This window comes from Hesperophylax consimilis, chromosome 16 (genome assembly GCF_061612785.1).
Source record: "Hesperophylax consimilis isolate HC1 chromosome 16, BYU_Hcon_1.0, whole genome shotgun sequence".
NCBI classification, from domain to species: domain Eukaryota; kingdom Metazoa; phylum Arthropoda; class Insecta; order Trichoptera; family Limnephilidae; genus Hesperophylax; species Hesperophylax consimilis.
Window position 1 is genome coordinate 33,219,958 of NC_142851.1, and position 21,308 is coordinate 33,241,265.

Consider the following 21,308-nt stretch of genomic DNA (forward strand, 5'->3'; position numbering starts at 1 on the left):
GATACATCAATGTCGTCAATGCTGCTAATATAGACCAACCAGCCCGATTGTCGTCAATCATAGATACATCAATGTCGTCAATGCTACTAATATAGACCAACCAGCCCGATTGTCGTCAATCATAGATACATCAATGTCGTCAATGCTGCTAATATAAACCAACCAGCCCGATTGTCGTCAATCATAGATACATCAATGTCGTCAATGCTGCTAATATAAACCAACCAGCCCGATTGTCGTCAATCATAGATACATCAATGTCGTCAATGCTGCTAATATAAACCAACCAGCCCGATTGTCGTCAATCATAGATACATCAATGTCGTCAATGCTGCTAATATAAACCAACCAGCCCGACTGTCGTCAATCATAGATACATCAATGTCGTCAATGCTGCTAATATAGACCAACCAGCCCGATTGTCGTCAATCATAGATACATCAATGTCGTCAATGCTGCTAATATAGACCAACCAGCCCGATTGTCGTCAATCATAGATACATCAATGTCGTCAATGCTGCTAATATAAACCAACCAGCCCGATTGTCGTCAATCATAGATACATAAATGTCGTCAATGCTGCTAATATAAACCAATCAACCCGACTGTCGTCAATGCTAGTACTATAAACCAAACAGCTCGACTGGATTTTTAATTGTAGAGAAGAAAGGGTTAACTTATTACTTTTAAATTAAAAACAATTCAATTACACTGCGTTACATCAGAGCAGCAATAATATAGATACCCGCATACGACAATTCCGTTGTGATAGTGTTATCTTGGTGAATACGAAAAAACCTCGTCGTCTCATTTCACACGAGACACGAGACGCAAAGCAAACTGGTATTTGTTTGTGTTCAATCTGCAATCCGCGTGGACTGAACAAGCGTTGATATTCATCCCAAATGATTCTGTGACCAGTCAGTTTGTGTTTTAACATCAACGGAATATGTCGTCCTCACGCGTGGTGCTGGTAGCATTGATGGTTGTCGCGAGTGCTTTCGCGCAGGGAGTTAAGGATAGCAAGGATACTATAGGATTCCCTGAGGCTTTTGAGGATGAGTCCTTGCGGCCTGCCGACAATTCCGATGTAAGTCTCGCCAATAATATTCAATAATAGAATTCTATTCGACTGTGCAATCAAAGTTCAATTTGTGTTAGCAGTGGATACAATAGTGTAATTGTTATTGGATTCAAGCTGGAATTGATATTTTTAATAATTTATTGAGTTCATAAAGAGAACATGTTTATTAGTCATGGTTCAACTTTTGCTTTTTACTTATTTTTAAGTGATTCAAACTAATGGTGGTTCATTCGAAGTTAATTAAATATTTTCATTTGATAAAAAAACTAACATAACTTTAAAAAAATTAAGTTTATCTTTTATAAATTCAATAAAAATTATTATTCAATTTATAAAAAATTCTGCTGTGTTTGTAATAATATTATTGAATATAGGTATATAAAAAAAATAGAGTTCTACAACGTGTTAAACAATAAGATTTGAGATTTTCACGGTCAAAGTAATTATAATCACTATGGGGATTTATTTTTAGGGTATTATGCCGTGTTGCGCTTCTTCCTTCTTTAGCCAACGTTTCGGACAGAGTTTCAGTTAACAATGTTCATCATCAGGGCAGATATCTATGGAATATTTAAGTCTATGGAATATAATTTCAGAGTTTTTCATTGGTGTATGGTATAAAAAGTAGGCTCCGAATGAGAATTTTACTACAGGGTTTTCCAATAAGAGGTGTTATTTTGAATAGACCGCTTTTTCGGTAGATGTAACTTTAAAGCTGTCATTTTTTGACATTTGACAAGTAGAAACTACGCAATTAATAAAAATGGAACGATACACGCTTCAACAACGCATTGGAATTATTAAAATTCACTTGAGTGAATCAAATGCAAATCATCTTGAGTGATGAGGCCCATTTTCACCTCGGTGGCTTCGTCAACAAACAAAATTGTCGCATCTGGGGCTCGGAAAACCCAAGAGTTATTGTTGAAAAGCCTCTCTATCCTCAACGTGTGACTGTTTGGTGCGGTTTATGGTCCGGCGGAGTCATTAGACCTTACTTTTTTGAAAATGACGCTGGAGCAACAGTTACGGTGAATGGATTGCGCTATCGAGAGATGATTAATAATTTTTTATGGCCGAAATTGGATGGTATTGATCTGGACAACGTTTACTTTCAACAAGACGCTACGTGCCACACAAGCAACGAAACCATTGATCTTTTACGATTGAATATCAAAATAACACCTCTTATTGGAAAACCCTGTATATTGGCATATCTATGGTTTTTTAGGACCAATTTGTTTCATGCAAAATCCCCTAAGTTATCGATCTGGTGGGTGGTTTATTTATGATATAACGAAAGCACAAAGATATTAGTTCTTCTAATATCTTTGCGAAAGCATCATTGTTATTCATGTTTTAAAAAGGTTTGGTAGAAAAATTGAATTCTTTAATTGTAACCAGTACCAACACTTTTTGATAACTGTAAAACTTTCTTACTTGTATGTAAATTCTAGAAAGTATATAATGAAAGTATCCAATAGTTACCAAAAAATTATAATATACAGAAAAAACAACGTATTTAATCTTATAAAACACTGTATTATAACTGGTAATTATTTTCCTAACCGCCTTTTCTTTCTACGATTACTACAAGAAAAAACTATTTACATTCATAAATAGGTTCTTAGGTTAAATCACTCACTACCGTGAGTGGTTTATTTATGCTATTACCTAACATTAAAAAATCTATTCGTGTCGGAGCTAGTACATAAGTATTTTTTATAAAAATAATAAAAATTCAAGGCCCAAAAAAGATGTGAATTTTCATTTTTAAATACAGGTTTTTACGGAAAAATGCCGTTATCAACGTGGATGTATAATAATTAACAAAACTGGTTTGTGAAGAATTCTCTGCACGATTGGCTTTGTGATTTTAATCCTTGGTTTTTCCGGGACTAAAAAACTTATTTAATTAAAAGATTCATCAATTATGAAACATTCCGTTTTTTCTCTCTCGATGACGCAGCTAAAAATAATGCAATTTACATTAAATAGGTACTTACCTAGCTGTTAAAAGAATGTGGGAATTTGAGTTTCAAAAATATGGAACGTACAGTACCTACCTGATATTTTTTTATGATGGAAAATTTAATTAACCTAGAAATAAATTCAAACAGAAAAACGTTGTGCAAAATTCAATAGTTTTTTCTGCAACGGACAGACAAACGTCTGACATTTCCGCTTCATATAATAGATTCGTGAATCATGAAGGATGTTGCACTTTTAAAATGGTTATAAATAAAATTCTCGCTATCTAATGTGGTAGACCGCAATGTATGTAAATAACAAATAAGTACCTACCACAGAAATATAGCATTATTTGAGGGATTGAGTACCTACCTACCTACACATAGATTTTTTATGATGTATTTCTCCTTAATATTGAAAAGTACAGGGGAAGTACATTATTTATTTATGTTACTATATGGCAAATTAATAATCTATTTATAGTACAAGATTTCTTATGCTGCTTATAAACACGACACAGAAGCGCTAGCCGAACCACGAATTATGGGAAAGGGATTTTTTACCCTTACTTTTACCCTTTTTTTACACTTATTAACATTGGGAAGATAGGTATACAATACAGTTTTAAGGTTATTTAGAGAGCACTTAATTAAAAATATCTACTGCTTTAGAAATTTCGTTCAATAGCACCCTTATCATGAGATGCTGTGCTAGAATATCTGTTCTGCTGTGTGGTATCTTGAACAATTCGTGGCGACGACTACGGCCGATAAGCTTCTCTTTAAGACCTCTGTTTTATTTATCCAATGATAGACGACATTCGAAAATAGTGGAAGATTGTATTTGTTACAGTTAATTAACTGTTGGTAATAAATATTATAAGAATTTTCACTGCCGGAAAGCCAGTGAAGTGTAGCTATGACATCCCCCAATTTGGGGAATGTTGTGACGTTGAAAAAAGTGAAGATACTCTCAGTATTGCCATGCAGCATTCCGAATCAAAAGTTTGCTGGATATGGCTTTAGCCATGTTTTATGACGAGATCTGAATAACCATCTGAATGACTTACAACATACCACGATTGGGGATGTCATAGTCCCATTGGTTCCGGACCTTTGTGAGCCGTTGGAACTCTTGAGAAATGCAAAAAAACTAAGTATATTCATTTTCATTTAAATGGTGGTCTCTCAAAAGGGCGATAATTAATCTATATTTCACTTTGAACGTTGTGCAAATATGATCGAGATATGTTTTACATTTATCTGTATTTTTTGTATGTTCCGTTTCCGTTTCAAGATGGTGACCGTTTTAATAATATAATAATAATAATATCTTTAATTTAAGAAAGTTTACACATTACAACTATATACACGGTGTCCGGAAACTCGTAGTACAAGCGGGAAACTGGAGAATCTACACCACATGGGGAACCCAAAAAAACATAAAGTTTTTTGATTTGAGCATTTTCAAAAAAAAAAAAAAACCAAAAAAAAATATTTTTCGGCTATTTTAGGGTTAAAGTTTTTTCTGGTGTTTAGGGTTGAATAACAGATGTTTTAACCCTGCAGAGCAGAAATATTTTATGATTACACCGGGTTAAATGAAGGGTGATTTCAAAATAATGCTTCAAATCCGAGTTTCTTCATTTTTTTTACTTTCAAATAGTTTTGATTAGTTGGGTACTTTGATCTTCAGTAATAATTTATAAGAATTTGATTAAAAAAAAAAAAAAAAAATCATCTTCAAACTCGATTTACTCGATAACGAAAGCTCAAATAAAAAAAAAGTATACTACAAAATCGACTCCAAATGTGATGTAGATTCACTAGTTTCCCGCTTGTACTACGAGTTTCCGGACACCCTGTATACATATTATGGTGTACATTAATTTGTAACTTTTATATTTAAGGTTATAAATTTAAACAAAATGAAGAACTATTAATACAAACATAATATTTTGAAGGTAAATAGAAAATAAAAGCACAGTTGTGGTTTCTCAAATACCGCCTCACTAGGCTAGCCTGTGTTGAGGCAGAATTATTTGTGTTAGTTCCTAATACCATTGAACATACCTATACTTGTATTAAGAAGTATTCGCTCAATAATGTGGTGGTAATGTGGTGACTTCAATAACTGCAAATTTGGGTGAATGCACCGGTAAAGGCCCTATTCTTATTTTTAATCCAAATTTTTACATTATCTTTGAAATTTTTTTGTGAATCACATTGTTTTATGCTGTCTGGAAGAATGTTGTAGAGTCTTGTCGCAAAGTATTTAAAATTTCGTTGACCAAAAGTAGTATGTGTTTTCGGAATTTGTAATAAGATTTTGTTATTGCTTCGAGTACATCGTATATTTGAACTTTTTATGTAGTAATTATTTATATTTGAGTATAGATGAGTAAGAATGGTTTTTGCATATAGCTGCCGAACATCGAATACATTCATAATATTAAAAATTAGATTCGAGTCTGTAATTATAGGTAGCCTTAGAATTATTTTTAAAATTGTTTTCTGAGCCTTTATGATTGGGTCTAGTGCAGATGAAGTGCCGCCTCCCCATGCTATGATACCATACTCAATAATAGATTGGCAGACTGCAAAATAAATCATTTTCAGGTCTTGAAAGCCGAGAAAGTTTCGTATGATTCTAAAAAAGTGCATGGTTTTTCTAATTTTGTTTGCAATTATTTGGGTATGAAGGTTCCATTTGAGATATGGATCAATGGTGAGGCCGAGGTACTTCATCTGAGTAGAGCGCTCAATGTAGGGGTATAGTTCAGTAGAGATTCTTTTATCAAATGTGAAATTCTCGTGTTTATATGGGCCTCTTTTTTGTCATTATATTTTATCAAGGAAAATGATAGGCAAGCACGCGTTCCGATATATTAGGAATTTAATAAAGTTTTTCAGTTAACGGCCTGCAAGCCTGTTTTTAACCAGATTACGAATAATTTTATTCTCATTTGTCTTTCATTTTATAGGTTAGTTTTTTTCCATCGCTTTAATGACTTTATATCACGTTTTAAAGGTGTGTTGAATTGTCATGGTGTCACGGAACCTCTGATGTCAACTGTGACAGGTAAAAACATGTATTAAAAACAGCGCCATCTGTTGGATGTAAATTCAAAACGCGCTATTGTTTCTCTATCTCCACTAATAAAATACAATTTTTATGTTTACTCATTTTCTGAACCTGAACTGATGACATTTCAACTCAACTCTCAATGCCAAATAATGACGCTATTCGAACGATCTTCGACCAAAATACGTTTTTTTTCTGTTGGCCACTATCCCGCTGAAATAAAATATGTATGAATTCAAGTTATTATGATAACCTCGTGGCTTTTCATTAAATTTTTATCTGAAATGTGATAATAATAAACACCTACTCAGTTAGATATTTACGCATTGCTAGTCAATTATTTACATTATTTACGTATAAAGTTTTATTTACAATTTCTATGGACTATAATAATGATTTTGTAGCCCTTGTGATAAATGTGCACATATGCTGTGGAATATAATGAAGAGAGCATGTAAATAAGTAGGTACTTTCGTAAATTAGATACGAGACATAAATACTTTTATACAAGTGTCCATATATTTTGGGGCTTAAAATAAACTGCTAATAATTAATGTATCGTAAATGGTTGTTTGTCAGTTGTGTAAAATTCAAAACATGTTTATTAGTAACGCGGTTAATGCTGACGTTCGATCTTCCATTATAACATACTTTACAAAACATTTACCTTCAAATTTAATGTTATCTATTCATTATAATAATCTTATACTTCCAAGTACATTAGTAAAATCTTGAATCTCATCTAAATAATTAATTGGGAGTTTTTAAAAAAGTTTTATTTTTGAGTTTTAGTCGGATCTCACATTTTGATAATTTTTCTTTCATAGTTATGGAATATTGAAAATTTATATTTTTTTAACAGGCAGATATAATGTTTGACAGATATATATATAAAATATTTTCAATTAAACGATGTCTGATTACGTAATTAATTTTAGGTGTCTAAGATTTGTGGTGTCTTAAATAGCTTAATGTATATATTTTTGGAAACTGTATAGCTTTTACGTAAATTTGGAACATCATTATGAGCATTGGTATAAACTTTGGCGAAAGTACCCAATTACCAGTTTCAATGTGTAATCTCAGATTAAAATCTAATCTCAGATTACACATTTGCCCTGATGATGGACACTGCAATGTTGTCCGAAATATTGGCTAAAGAAGGAGGTAGCGCAACACGGCATAGTACCCCATAAATAAATCACTACAAATTGAATTAATTTATTTTGAGAAGTTCAGGGCAAACGTTCATATACCTCAATGAGGAACACTTATACCCCATTCCTCAATGAAGAATACTTATACCCTATACCAGGGCTTCCCTAACTGTGAGTCGCGACGCCCCGGGGCACCGCGGGATAATCCCAGGGGCGTCGTGAGGCAATCTTTATAGCGTCTTCCACACGCACACTTCGGAGTGACTGTCGAGTCGACCTCACCATCAACACTTTCGACAGCAGAAGAAGAACAGTTAATGGAATTGTCCTGTGACTCCAGCCTTAAGCTGCAATATAATAAGGATAAGCTACTTGATAAGAATATCTTGATAAGAATATCGTTCCATCAGCACTGCAGTGTTAAGGGTTTTATTACCGTTTGCGACATTATACTTGTGTGAGACAGGTTTCTCTGCAGTTGCAGTCATTAAGAATAAGTACAGATCAAAAATAAATTTAGAGGCAGAGACGAGAGTGGCGATTTCGAAACTTCAACCTCGTTTTGAGAAACTATGCTCAGAAAAGCAAGCACATCCTTCTCATTAATACCAAAGAAAAATTGCTTTTTTATCTTTTTTGTTTGCTTCCATTTTTGTTTTTATGTTGTGTTCTTTATATTCTAATAAAAAATACTATTTGGAGTTTTTCTGACAAATTGTTATTAGGTAACGTACCCATACTACGTGACCCGTTCAGGGGGGGGGGCTTCAAAATACTACGCTTGGTACAAATAAGCGGCGGGGGGCTTAGATTTTTAGTCACCGGGGGGGCGGGGGCGTCGCAAAAATATGATAACTTCCCAAGGGTGTCACAGTTGAAAAAAGTTTGGGAAGCCCTGCCCTATACCTCAATGAGGAACACTTATACCCCATTCCTCAATGAAGAATACTTATACCATATACCTCAATGAGGAACACTTATACCCCATTCCTCAATGAAGAATACTTATACCATATACCTCAATAAGGAACACTTATACCCCATTCCTCAATGAAGAATACTTATACCATATACCTCAATGAGGAACACTTATACCCCATTCCTCAATGAAGAATACTTATACCATATACCTCAATGAGGAACACTTATACCCCATTCCTCAATGAAGAATACTTATACCATATACCTCAATGAGGAACACTTATACCCCATTACTCAATGAAGAATACTTATACCCTATACTTCAATGAGGAACACTTATACCCTAGGAATACATCTTCATTGAGGTATCCCTATTGTAGGAGGACAGTATATTAATGTTTTCCGGCATTACTATGAAAATTTTCACCACATTATGCATTACTTAAAGCAATAAAGCAGATTTACACTTTACAACATTTGTAAATGTCTGAATCTTTACATTAAAAATTTTTTTTCACCATAATATCTATTTAAAGTGTCTTTTAAAACAAACATTTTTTTGTTTGACTGAGGATTGAACCTTCTTACCCAGAAACTGGAGCCGACAACTTTACCAACTTGGCTAAATGCCGATCGACACCTGACAATATTACGAATAACCTGGGTGGGACCAAGTTTTTTGGCGTTTTTTGGTTCTAATTTTCAATGAAATATTAGAGAACATGAAATAAACATAAACAGTAATCGAAATCCTGGGAAAAACCGGGTAGTACACCTAATACAAATTATTGAAAAAACCGAAATTATGAATAAGTAATCAATGAAATCATCGTGTCATAGATATATTTTTAAAGACAATCATGACGTAGGTATACGAAATAACGTAGGTACCTGTATCTTATGCGAATCGTTTTACGAATTAGGTAAGTGTGATTTAAAACAGTTTAAATAACAGTAATCCCTTTGTTCTCAATTCAAAAAAGTATATTTGACCACGCGAGGTTTCGTTTCCTCTGTGGAGGTGGCTACTTGGTAATACATAGTGTACACAGTACCTACCCATACAAAGACCTGAACCAACACAAAAAACAATCGTGACTGCGCACTTTTGCATTTGTCAATCATTCTATGGTTTAGTTAACTGATTGGAAAGATGGATTTATTAATATAGTTTTTAAATGTTTGTTGGCATATCACTTGGTCTCGAAAGTTGTACGCATTATAAAAATATCGATTAATTTCCGAGGTAGGTACAGTAGGTGTACAGTAGGGTAGGTACACTGTGGATTGATAACTTTGCTTCTTTGGACGACAACTTAACTTAAAAAACATTATGTAAATTCGCATAGTAGTCCCAACTACAACGGGAAGGAGATGGGGAGGATGGTGGGGAAATGTTTAATGTTTGTTTGGGTCTTACACCAAAACAAACATTATCTTCCGTAAACATGCTTCCCAACTACACAAAGTAATTCACTGGCAGAGGCTTTACTGGAAAGAGAGTGGACTGAAATTCTGTAGAAATGAGATCCCTGAGGCGTACGTGTGTAAAACCATTATGATCGTGCGAGAAATGTTAAGTATTTATTGTAATTAAGTTTAATTTGTAGAACTCCATTTTAATTTTTATTTTTTATATATTCAATAATATTGTTATTGGGTTTATAAAAACAGTTTATTTATAATTACACAGCAGAACTTGTTTAAAAATAAACTGTTTTTATAAACCCAATAACAATATTGTTGAATATAATAAAAAATAATAAAAAAATAAATGTTAAGATTCTGCAATAATGCAAAGCCGGTGTAAACGAAATGAGTAAGTTTAAAAAGGGACGCTTAGATGGTTTGAACAAGTAGACAGTTCTGTCTACGCGGGGCACGAACCCAGGGCATTTCTGTATGTTTTTGCCTTTTAAAAAGGGTCCCCAAACTCAGTGCAGGGCCGGCCCTGACTTTCCAACTATAGTCGGGGACGCCAGAGGAAGACATGACACGATCAAGTTAACCAAATCACAACTTAAAAAAAATGACCCATTTTATTTCAAATAACAAGTGGCGCAAATCGATAACATTACCTTCTCATCAAAATCTGAAATAAAACCCATTAAAACGGGATATTAACGAGACCATTAAATGATTAGAAGGCAGAAGTAGGAGGTACGTAGAAGCTAGGTTCCCAGCTACCTCATTATTAACACGCGTACATTTTAATGTAGGCCACTTTTTTCGTGTTGATATCAGCTGGCCGCCAAATATCACGAACTGACCCTAATTCAAGAGGTCAACGTAGAAACAAACCCCTTTAATTAGGTTTTGTTTTAAAGAATTTGACCCACACAAACAGTTCTAAAGGGCTATAAATCAATAGAAAAGTTACATATTTAGACGTGTATGAAATTTGTAGAATGCTACAGGAAAAATCGACGAAAATCTTGTTATATGACATGTGGTTTTTATTAGACTTAGATAATATTAAAATAAAAATTGAATTAATCATCACGGAAGATCAGGCAAATGGCGAGAAACAAAAATAAAAATACGCAATAATTAACCTACATTTCAGAAGGTTTTATATTGAAGTAATATATTATGTTTCACTTTAATATTAGTCTGGCACCAGTCGACGAGCTGACTGTCTCCGTGGTCGATGGGAAAGGCTCTCGACTAGTAACCCAGAGGTTCAAATACCGGCGTGCGTAATTAAATTTAATCTGATTAATTTGTGTTATTTCCCATTGTGTTGTTCCCACCCGAACATCCTCCAGTCCTCCATAACGACACAAGCAACACTTTCAGCTTACCGTGAAGGTAGTAGGAGATTTTTAAATATAGTCAGATTATTCGTAACCTAGGAATAGTTGTCTTTACATATTATATAAATAGATTCTTATCGGTCACGTGTTGCGACTTTCGCATGATTATCGCAATTTTCAATACAAAATGGATTAAGGTTTGCTATTTTTACGCCTAAGACTTTTGATTTCACAAATTCCGTTAAAGAAACACAAAACTATTCCGGGTATAAAAAACGTTGACCTGAATTTTATTTACTTCCCAGAAAATCGGAAACAAAACCACGGCTCGATGACTTGCAAATTCTTTTGACATTGAATTCCCAGCAAATATGACAACTGTGTATCAACGAATTTATTTTATTTTTTTATCCAAAGTTAGGCCCGGTTTAATCATAAGGCTAAGGCCATTTGTACACGGAGATGCTTACAAGCGACTCGTGTTTTGTGCGGGTAGCATACGCACCGCCCGTTAGTATCCGCCATACTATATTGGTTTGGCGTCAGTTACACACTACTGACAGAACTGGCAGCACACTACGTGGGTTGCATTCACATCTACTACTCTTTTGACAGAAATGACGTCCGAACAGGATATGTTAAATTTGTTTTGCAGGAGGAAAAATATCTATGTTTATATAACTATAATTTACCGGAATATGTAAGAAAGGATTTAGCGGAGGAAGCATGAATTGAGGTTGGAAAGAAAAGTCAATTTAATATCATTCTCATGTAGTTCTTTGGCAGCGACGAATGCCCTTCAATTATATTTGTATGGGTAAATTCAAAACCTTCTTTTTTAGATTGTTTATTGTGCTTATAAAATTAATAAGAAGACTATTATTGTCTTTGCCACTCCAGTCACTTAACATCATATTAATCAACTTTAAAAAGTAATCATGGTCAGTAAAATTCCGGTAGCGCCGTGTACAGAAACCAGTTAAACTATACCTAGCCTAACATATGGGTAGGGTACTTGCGTCGCATTCACGTAGCTTGTAAATATCTCAGTGTACGAAGGGCCTAAGGGGGTTAAAGCATGGCTCCCAAATTTAAATTGAAGCTAAAAATATATACTAATATTGTGTACTAGCTGTATCCCGCCACTTGCTGTGGCTCACTCTGTCTGTGCAGATAGCAAAGAACAATAGCGAAATAATAGATAGCAGAAACAATAGCGCGTGTTGCTTTGACGTCCAACATGTGGCACTGTTTTAAAAACATGTTTTTACCATTCACAGGTGACATCTATATAATAAAGGTACATAAAAACATACGAGTATTTGAATCGTTGCATTCGTGTCAAAAATTTCAAAGCAATCGATGAAAAACTTTCGGAGTAAACAAACATTTTTATTTATGTAGATTACTACACCCCAACTGCATAAGTCGTATTGACCTATAGAGGCTGCAAATTTGGGATTGTAATATTTAATTTAATTTATTAGGATTAAAAACTTATTGAAGCTTATAAAACTCAATGTAGTATTTAACCACTGAAGAAGGTAATATCAAGAACTCAACTCAACATTAAACAGACAAAAAACATAAAATAATCGAAATTTGTAAAAAAAAATATATACTGGTATTTAAGTTAGAAGTTCAATATTGATTTTAAAAAAATAAATTGACTGTAGTCCTTATTGGACGTGCTCGGTGCGTTTTGATAAAATGCGTCTGTCAAAATGTTTGTAAGAAAGTATATATTATATTTATTATTATTGCAATGTTATCGTTCAGTAACCAAAGGTGTGGACCAAAGATATTAGAAGAACGAGATATGCTATGTTGGCCGCCGGACCGTAGCCGGAGTACTACCTAATTAGGGTACTTTGAACGGTATCGGGACGTGTACGCACAGAAATCTGTTCTATGTATTAGTGCGGATACCTTAGCGCAAGCGAAGGTGTGCAGTAGTATTGGTGAACAAAACCGGCGACACTCGGCAAAACAATTCCACTCAGTACGAACTGCTCATAGCACATCTCGTTCTTCTAATATCTTTGGTGTGGACATTTATTTCTTGAGGTAGCTTCCTACATAAAGATAAAGTAAACTTGATTAAGCTGTATTGTGTGTTTGTTTGCAGGGGAGAGAACCACTCTACATGCCTGTGGTCTGCCCGGAGAACCAGATTCTATATCCTGGGGATCAAGCCGGGGTGTGGAGTTGTGACTGCAGAGGAAGTACGTACATCAAATAATACCAACATATTATAACTTACTTACTAGTGACTTACAACTAACATTTATAACTAAATAGCTGAAATCCCAGTATAGTCGAAGTAGCCCAAGGTATGGAATTTTATATGTAGACATTAGGTAATTTTACTCTTATTTTGAACGTGAATTAATTCAAAATTCTTTTATTTTGTATTTTTGGAATAACTTAACGATTAAAACCTCAAATTGTGATATATAATGATAGAAGAAAAATTTTCAAAAAAAAAAAATTCAAAGAAAAAAAAGTCGGTTGCATCTAGGAATTGAACCCAGGACCTCAGCCTTGCCGGGGCTTAACTTTCTGTGCTCTGAGAGCAAAGTCTCGGCTAGGAGTCCTGGTTTTTGACCGTTCGGTGGCTGAGTTGACATCGCGTTTGGGTCCCACACAGGCGTAGTGTGTTCAATTCCTCGGCTGGCTAAGTCCTTCATTACAACACAAGCAACACTTTCCGCTTCGATGTAGTAGAATATTTTAAAATATTGTCAGGTTATTCGTAACCCGGGGATGTTTGTTTTTCTTTTTAAAAAGAATAATTTTAACGCACTAATTTTATGATCAACTCTTGTCTTCAGAGATTGCATCGTGTGGGGAATGAAACATGCTCTGTTGATATATTTTTTAATAAAAACATCGCCTCCTTTAAAAAGCGTATATGTATGCAGATATTAAGCAAAAATCCTGTTGATTGTTAATAATAATAAACTTAATACTCTGTAACTACTTTCATAATACCTACTTCTTTTTGTATGTAATTGTTGTGTACCTTTTATTTTTGTCATAATAATAAAAAAACTTACGTACATTTATAATAGCAAAAAAAAAATATATATATATATATATATATATATATATTTTAAATTACAAGAATATTACTTACTTTTATAAATCGCTAGAAAATGTTTTGCACCACTGCCAACAGGTATGTTTCGAGTTTGTTTGTAATTATGTTTTGTGTAATATTGTGACAATTATAATTGCTGAATGTACTGTAGCCTGAGCCCAAATAAGTATTTGCTGGTTGAACTCCTCTATACAATATACAATTTACTTATCGTATACTAATACTTACCTGTGTTGTGCCAACTTGTCTTTCATGCTCAGCTTATTATCATAAATACTATGTTATACTTCTTATGATGCTATATACTTGTTATAATGCTCCTGTATAATTTACCTTGCATGTAAAAGCCGTCAAGGCGTGAACAAACAAATAAATAAAAAATAAATTCCCAGATGCGATCGAATTTTTTTTCTCAGTTTTCTGTTTCAAACTTTTGTTTGATATCGCAATACAATAGGTCTACTGTTATTTATACGTAATACAATAAGACTACTGTCATTTATACATAATGCAATATTACCACTGTCATATATACATAATGCAATATTACTACTGTCATTTATACATAGTAAAATAGGACTACTGTCATTTATACATAATGCAATATGACTACTGTCATTTATGCATAGTAAAATAGGACTACTGTCATTTGTACATAATGCAATATGACTACCGTCATTTATACATAATGTAATATGACTACTGTCATATATACATAATGCAATATGACTACTGTCATTCATACATAGTAAAATAGGACTACTGTCATTTATACATAATTAAATATGACTACTGTCATTTATACTTAAAAAAGCACTACTGTCATTTATACATAATAAAATTGGACTACTGTCATTTATACATCATGCAATATGACTACTGTCATTTATACATAGTAAAATAGGACTACTGGCATTTATACATAATGCAATATGACTACCGTCATTTATACATAGTCAAATAGGACTACTGTCATTTATACATAACGCAATATGACTTCTGTCATTTATACATAGTAAAATAGGACTACTGTCATTTATACATAATGCAATATGACTACCGTCATTTATACATAATAAAATAGGACTACTGTCATTTATACATAATGCAATATGACTACTGTCATTTATACATAGTAAAATAGGACTACTGTCATTTATACGTTATACAATAGGACTTCTGTCATTTATACACAATAAAATAGGACTACTGTCATTTATACATAATGCAATATGACTACTGTCATTTATACATAGTAAAATAGGACCACTGTCTTTAAGACGTAATACAATAAGACTACTGTCATTTATACATAATGCAATATGACTACTGTCATTTATGCATAGTAAAATAGGACTACTGTCATTTATACATAATGCAATATGACTACCGTCATTTATACATAATGTAATATGACTACTGTCATATATACATAATGCAATATGACTACTGTCATTCATACATAGTAAAATAGGACTACTGTCATTTATACATAATTAAATAGGACTACTGTCATTTATACATAATGCAATATGACTACTGTCATTTATACATAATAAAATTGGACTACTGTCATTTATACATCATGCAATATGACTACTGTCATATATACATAATGCAATATGACTACTGTCATTTATACATAGTAAAATAGGACTACTGTCATTTATACATAATAAAAGAGGACTACTGTCATTTATACATAATGCAATATGACTACTGTCATTTATACATAGTAAAATAGGACTACTGTCATTTATACGTAATACAATAGGACTTCTGTCATGTATACACAATAAAATAGGACTACTGTCATTTATACATAATGCAATATGACTACTGTCATTTATACATAGTAAAATAGGACTACTGTCATTTATACGTTATACAATAGGACTTTTGTCATTTATACATAATGCAATATGACTACTGTCATTTATACATAGTAAAATAGGACTACCGTCATTTATACGTTATACAATAGGACTTCTGTCATTTATACACAATAAAATAGGACTACTGTCATTTACACATAATGCAATAGGTCTACTGTTATTTATACGTAATACAATAGGACCACTGTCTTTAAGACGTAATACAATAAGACTACTGTCATTTATACATAATGCAATATGACCACTGTCATATATACATAATGCAATATTACTACTGTCATTTATACATAGTAAAATAGGACTACTGTCATTTATACATAATGCAATATGACTACTGTCATTTATGCATAGTAAAATAGGACTACTGTCATTTATACATAATGCAATATGACTACCGTCATTTATACATAATGTAATATGACTACTGTCATATATACATAATGCAATATGACTACTGTCATTTATACATAGTAAAATAGGACTACTGTCATTTATACATAATTAAATATGACTACTGTCATTTATAATTAAAAAAGCACTACTGTCATTTATACATAATAAAATTGGACTACTGTCATTTATACATCATGCAATATGACTACTGTCATATATACTAATGCAATATGACTACTGTCATTTATACATAGTAAAATAGGACTACTGTCATTTATACATAATGCAATATGACTACCGTCATTTATAGATAGTCAAATAGGACTACTGTCATTTATACATAACGCAATATGACTTCTGTCATTTATACATAGTAAAATAGGACTACTGTCATTTATACATAATGCAATATGACTACCGTCATTTATACATAATAAAATAGGACTACTGTCATTTATACATAGTAAAATAGGACTACTGTCATTTATACATAATGCAATATGACTACCGTCATTTATACATAATGCAATATGACTACTGTCATTTATACATAGTAAAATAGGACTACTGTCATTTATACATAATGCAATATGACTACTGTCATTTATACATAGTAAAATAGGACTACTGTCATTTATACATAATGCAATATGACTACTGTCATTTATACATAGTAAAATTGGACTACTGTCATTTATACATAATGCAATATGACTACTGTCATTTATACATAGTAAAATAGGACTACTGTCATTTATACGTAATGCAATATGACTACTGTCATTTATACATAGTAAAATAGGACTACTGTCATTTATACATAATGCAATATGACTACTGTCATTTATACATAGTAAAATAGGACTACTGTCATTTATACATAATGCAATATGACTACTGTCATTTATACATAGTAAAATAGGACTACTGTCATTTATACGTAATCAAATATTTTTTTCCTTAACAAATTGTGGTAAGGTGTGTTCAGACCTTGGCGGCGTATGCACCTGCCGAACAGATCGGGAGAGGTTGGTTTAGGGAGACCCTTTGACCTCTTCAACTGGTCTCTCCCGACCCATCGCCTTGCACCGCAGCGGGAGGGATAGATTCATATTAACGTCACTCCTGGATACGCTGATCCCTAGATTCCTACCCAACCCCTCATACCTTTTTCCTTCACTTTTTTTGGGTGGACTTTATTTACAATGCCAAAGTTTCATGAATGCAGGAATGTTGTCATTTATTATTTTACCTGTACAGTAAGAAGACGCAGCACATGAATACCTATGCCATTTTCACAAGAGGTGGTGATGACGCGAGTGAACCTTAAGGCAAAACTTAATGCTAAATCACTATTTTGATTAATCTTTATAACGAATTGGTGTACATTATGAATACCAAAAAAATGCTTTAGATAAATTGAAGGTTATTCTATCGTTTCGCTTGAGTAGAATACAAATAAAATAATAAATTACTCAATACAAAATATAAATGTAAACTACTAAAAAAAACATTTTTTCAATAGAAATGTATGAACGCGTAAAGGAAACAATTAAAAAATACAGTATTATAGCTAAGATTATCTGTGACAGTTTCAGTTGATTAATTTTTTTGCTTTCTTATAAAATAATTTACAAAATAAATAAAAAAAACAGTTTTGTGCTTGAAATCGAACGTTTCTCGACTCCGTTTGTCAAGCGATTTTAATGCCTATTACCTACAGTATAAGGTATACCAAGAATATACATATTTTTGGCTTGTAGCTTCCTCTTAACATTGTCTACAACGCTTTTCTTGCTTGCAGCGTACATCTACTACCCCGAGGACGAGAAGTGCTACGCCACGTACGAGCAGGGACCCTGCAATGCCGGCGATATCCTGATCCTGCCCACCGGCAAGGTGATCCCCGTCTGCGTACCCAACGTGTGCTACAACACCGGGCAGGTGCAGCTGGCGCACCAGCCCGGCGTGCGAAGGTCCTGCGTCACCCTCGGCAAGGCGTGTGATCGCAACACGCAGCGGGTGTATGGAGTCAACGCCAAAACCCTCAAGGTCGAGTGCCTCCTGCCGCCCAATCACAAGCCGCAGCCAGTTCCGCCAGTCACGCCCACACCGCAAGGCGTAGGGACGCGATTCCAGGGCGAAGAAACAGCTACACCTAGCACTCCATCATACGTTGATATCAAGGGAGCGCGGCCAAGTGAAGTTCTAGTTGCGACCGCTATTGACAATGAATGTACCCCTGGTTGCAAAAGAGCTCAAAATAACCAGTGTCCCCCAGAAATTAAATATAGATGAGAAATAAATTACACTTACAACTATTTGAAGTAACCAGTTAAGGTAAATACAGGGTTTTCCAATAAGAGGTGTTATTTTGAATAGCCCGCTATTTCGGTAGATGTTACTTTTTAAGCTGTCATTTTTTGACATATGACAAGTAGAAACTACCGTATTAATAAAAATGGAACGATACACACTTCAACAACGTATTAAAATTATTGAAATTCACTTGAGTGAATCAAATGCAAATCATCTTGAGTGATGAGGCCCATTTCCACCTCGGTGGCTTCGTCAAAAAGCAAAATTGTCGCATCTTGGGCTCGGAAAACCCAAGAGTTATTGTTGAAAAGCCTCTCTATCCTCAACGTGTGACTGTTTGGTGCGATTTATGGTCCAGCGGAGTCATTGGACCTTACTTTTTCGAAAATGAGGCTGGAGCAACAGTTACGGTGAATGGATTGCGCTATCGAGAGATGATTAATTATTTTTTATGGCCGGAATTGGATGGTATTGATTTGGACAACGTTTACTTTCAACAATACGGCGCTACGTGCCACACAACCAACGAAACCATTGATCTTTTACGATTGAATATCAAAATAACACCTCTTATTGGAAAACCCTGTAATATTCGATATTTTTAATGTTCGATTATATCGATTACCGAATTTGTTTAGTATGCTCATCACTAATTTGAACGATTGTGATTTTTTTCAAAAAGTGTTTTCAAGTAAGATTCCTGCTGCTGAGAGCTCTATAATAACGTAGTTTATGCAAAAAAAATACAATGGAGCTATCAGCGCTATATATGTTATACACGGTGAATGAATGAATTAATTAAGATGAACATTTATTTGTACTTACCTAACGATGAAAAAAAGTTAACCATTAAAACAGGTGATATTTATAAAAAATTTAAAATTTTATTAATGATTTGAGAAAAACCTGCATTTTCGAGTAGAATAATAATTATTGTACTTTGTTGTAATTTTTTTTCTTACAAATTGTAGAAATAATTATTTTTATATCTGATTATTATATTATTTAAAGTTCATAGATTAATAAATTAATATTAACTATAAGTACATAATCTTTTATTTTTACGACCATTTAACCTATTTTGTTCTCGCTGATATCACACTTCCTCCAACTATCTCACTTCCCACCAAAAACTAAATCCAGTCCTCTTCTTCGTCCTCTTCTTCCTATTAGTCTCCATTCTCCAAGCTCTGGAAAAACCGTAACCCTGATCTGGATTCCTGGACATGTTTGCATCGTGGGTAACGATATTGCGGATTCCTTGGCAAAGCAAGGAGCACCCAACCCTATTGAATAAATCGTAAACGACATTCCACTATCTGACATTTTTCCATCCGAAAAGATAGATCCAGCAAACTTTGGGCAGAGTATTGGCACATTGCTAGCACATTTAATAAATGAACAAAACGTTTATCTATCCTAAACATTATATTTGGTATTAATATTTAAACTTAAGCTAATGTGTATTATGTTATAACATTAAATGGTAGAACCTACAGACAAGCTGATTGTCACAGCTTTGTGGGACTACCCATATCTTATATTGTATTAAATGTAATTATATTAAATTTAATAAATAAAAATAAATAAAAAAAAATAAATAAAAAAAAATCCAAGGAAGCCTGCTATGCCTCGATACAAAGGACTATACTTTCTAAACCGACGTTTCAATAACTTCCCGTGTCTCCAAAAAATAAATTTCCACACTTATTTGAACGAGGATTAAACATTGTTCCGTTCTCCTCACATTTTTAAAAATTCAGGTGCTTGATTTTCAGAATTTACATACTGTGGTCTAGAAGTATGATCTTTAGATCACATATTTTGTGGTTGTCCTTCTCTAAACAAATATCCTCTCTTCTATCAAGCCTTGATTATTTAATTGCCTACATTATTCAACATACTCATATTCAACATCTCATCTCTTCTAAGGACGGGTTGTTACACAGAATTTTAACAATTCATCGAATTTAAAGGTTGATTTTCAAGTTCTGTATTGGTTCTATTCAAATTATTTCATCATTTCAGTTTTGTAATATATTTGGCCAATCATGATATAATAACCGAACTTGTATAGAACCTTCACAGAACTTGAAAATGAACTTTGAAATTTGATCAATTGTACAAATTCTGCGAAACAACCCATCCTAAGACCAAAATTATGGTGATGATCTGGATAGTAAGCCACACAGACCATCAGGGAATAATTAATTCCCTATGAAAAAAAGGTTGATTATAAAATTCACTCTGCAGGCAGCGTAACAAAATTATCATCCAGCCACCAAAAACATAAAACATAGAACTCACCGAATATATCACTCGCATTGAGATTGGCAGCAATTCCTTAATCTCCAAATTCGGCAGCGGACGGCAATCAGCACAATAAAACTTGCATTCGCACCATGAAATAATGATCTGCCACGACAAGCTCTCAAGAGAGTAGAATTTAAAAGTATCTTCCACTAAGGAATACTGTTATACTGTTTTAAATTTATTTTATGGTCTTTATGAAAAAGCCCAATAATAAATAAATAAATTTAAAAAGTTATTAAATTCCCAGTTAAAAAAAACCCATTTAATAAACAAATATTTTTTTAAATTGACCTTCCCTCTCTCCATAATTTG

General features: G+C 33.5%; 1 protein-coding gene across 1 annotated transcript; it reads left to right on the forward strand.

Moving 5' to 3' along the window:
• The first annotated feature begins 802 nt into the window (after positions 1-802).
• LOC149417083 (uncharacterized) lies at positions 803-19,726 on the forward strand. The gene is made up of 3 exons (XM_089641184.1): positions 803-1,090; positions 13,102-13,198; positions 18,169-19,726. Exons 1-3 carry the CDS (start codon positions 950-952, stop codon positions 18,660-18,662), a joined length of 732 nt encoding a protein of 243 aa, XP_089497310.1. The 5' UTR covers positions 803-949; the 3' UTR covers positions 18,663-19,726.
• Positions 19,727-21,308: the final 1,582 nt, after the last annotated feature.

Coding starts and splice junctions, on each gene's coding strand:
- LOC149417083 (XM_089641184.1), top strand. CDS start 950: ATGTCGTCCTCACGCGTGGTGCTGGTAGCATTGATGGTTGTCGCGAGT. Junction 1,091..13,101: donor GGCCTGCCGACAATTCCGAT/GTAAGTCTCGCC, acceptor GTTTGTTTGCAG/GGGAGAGAACCACTCTACAT. Junction 13,199..18,168: donor GAGTTGTGACTGCAGAGGAA/GTACGTACATCA, acceptor TCTTGCTTGCAG/CGTACATCTACTACCCCGAG.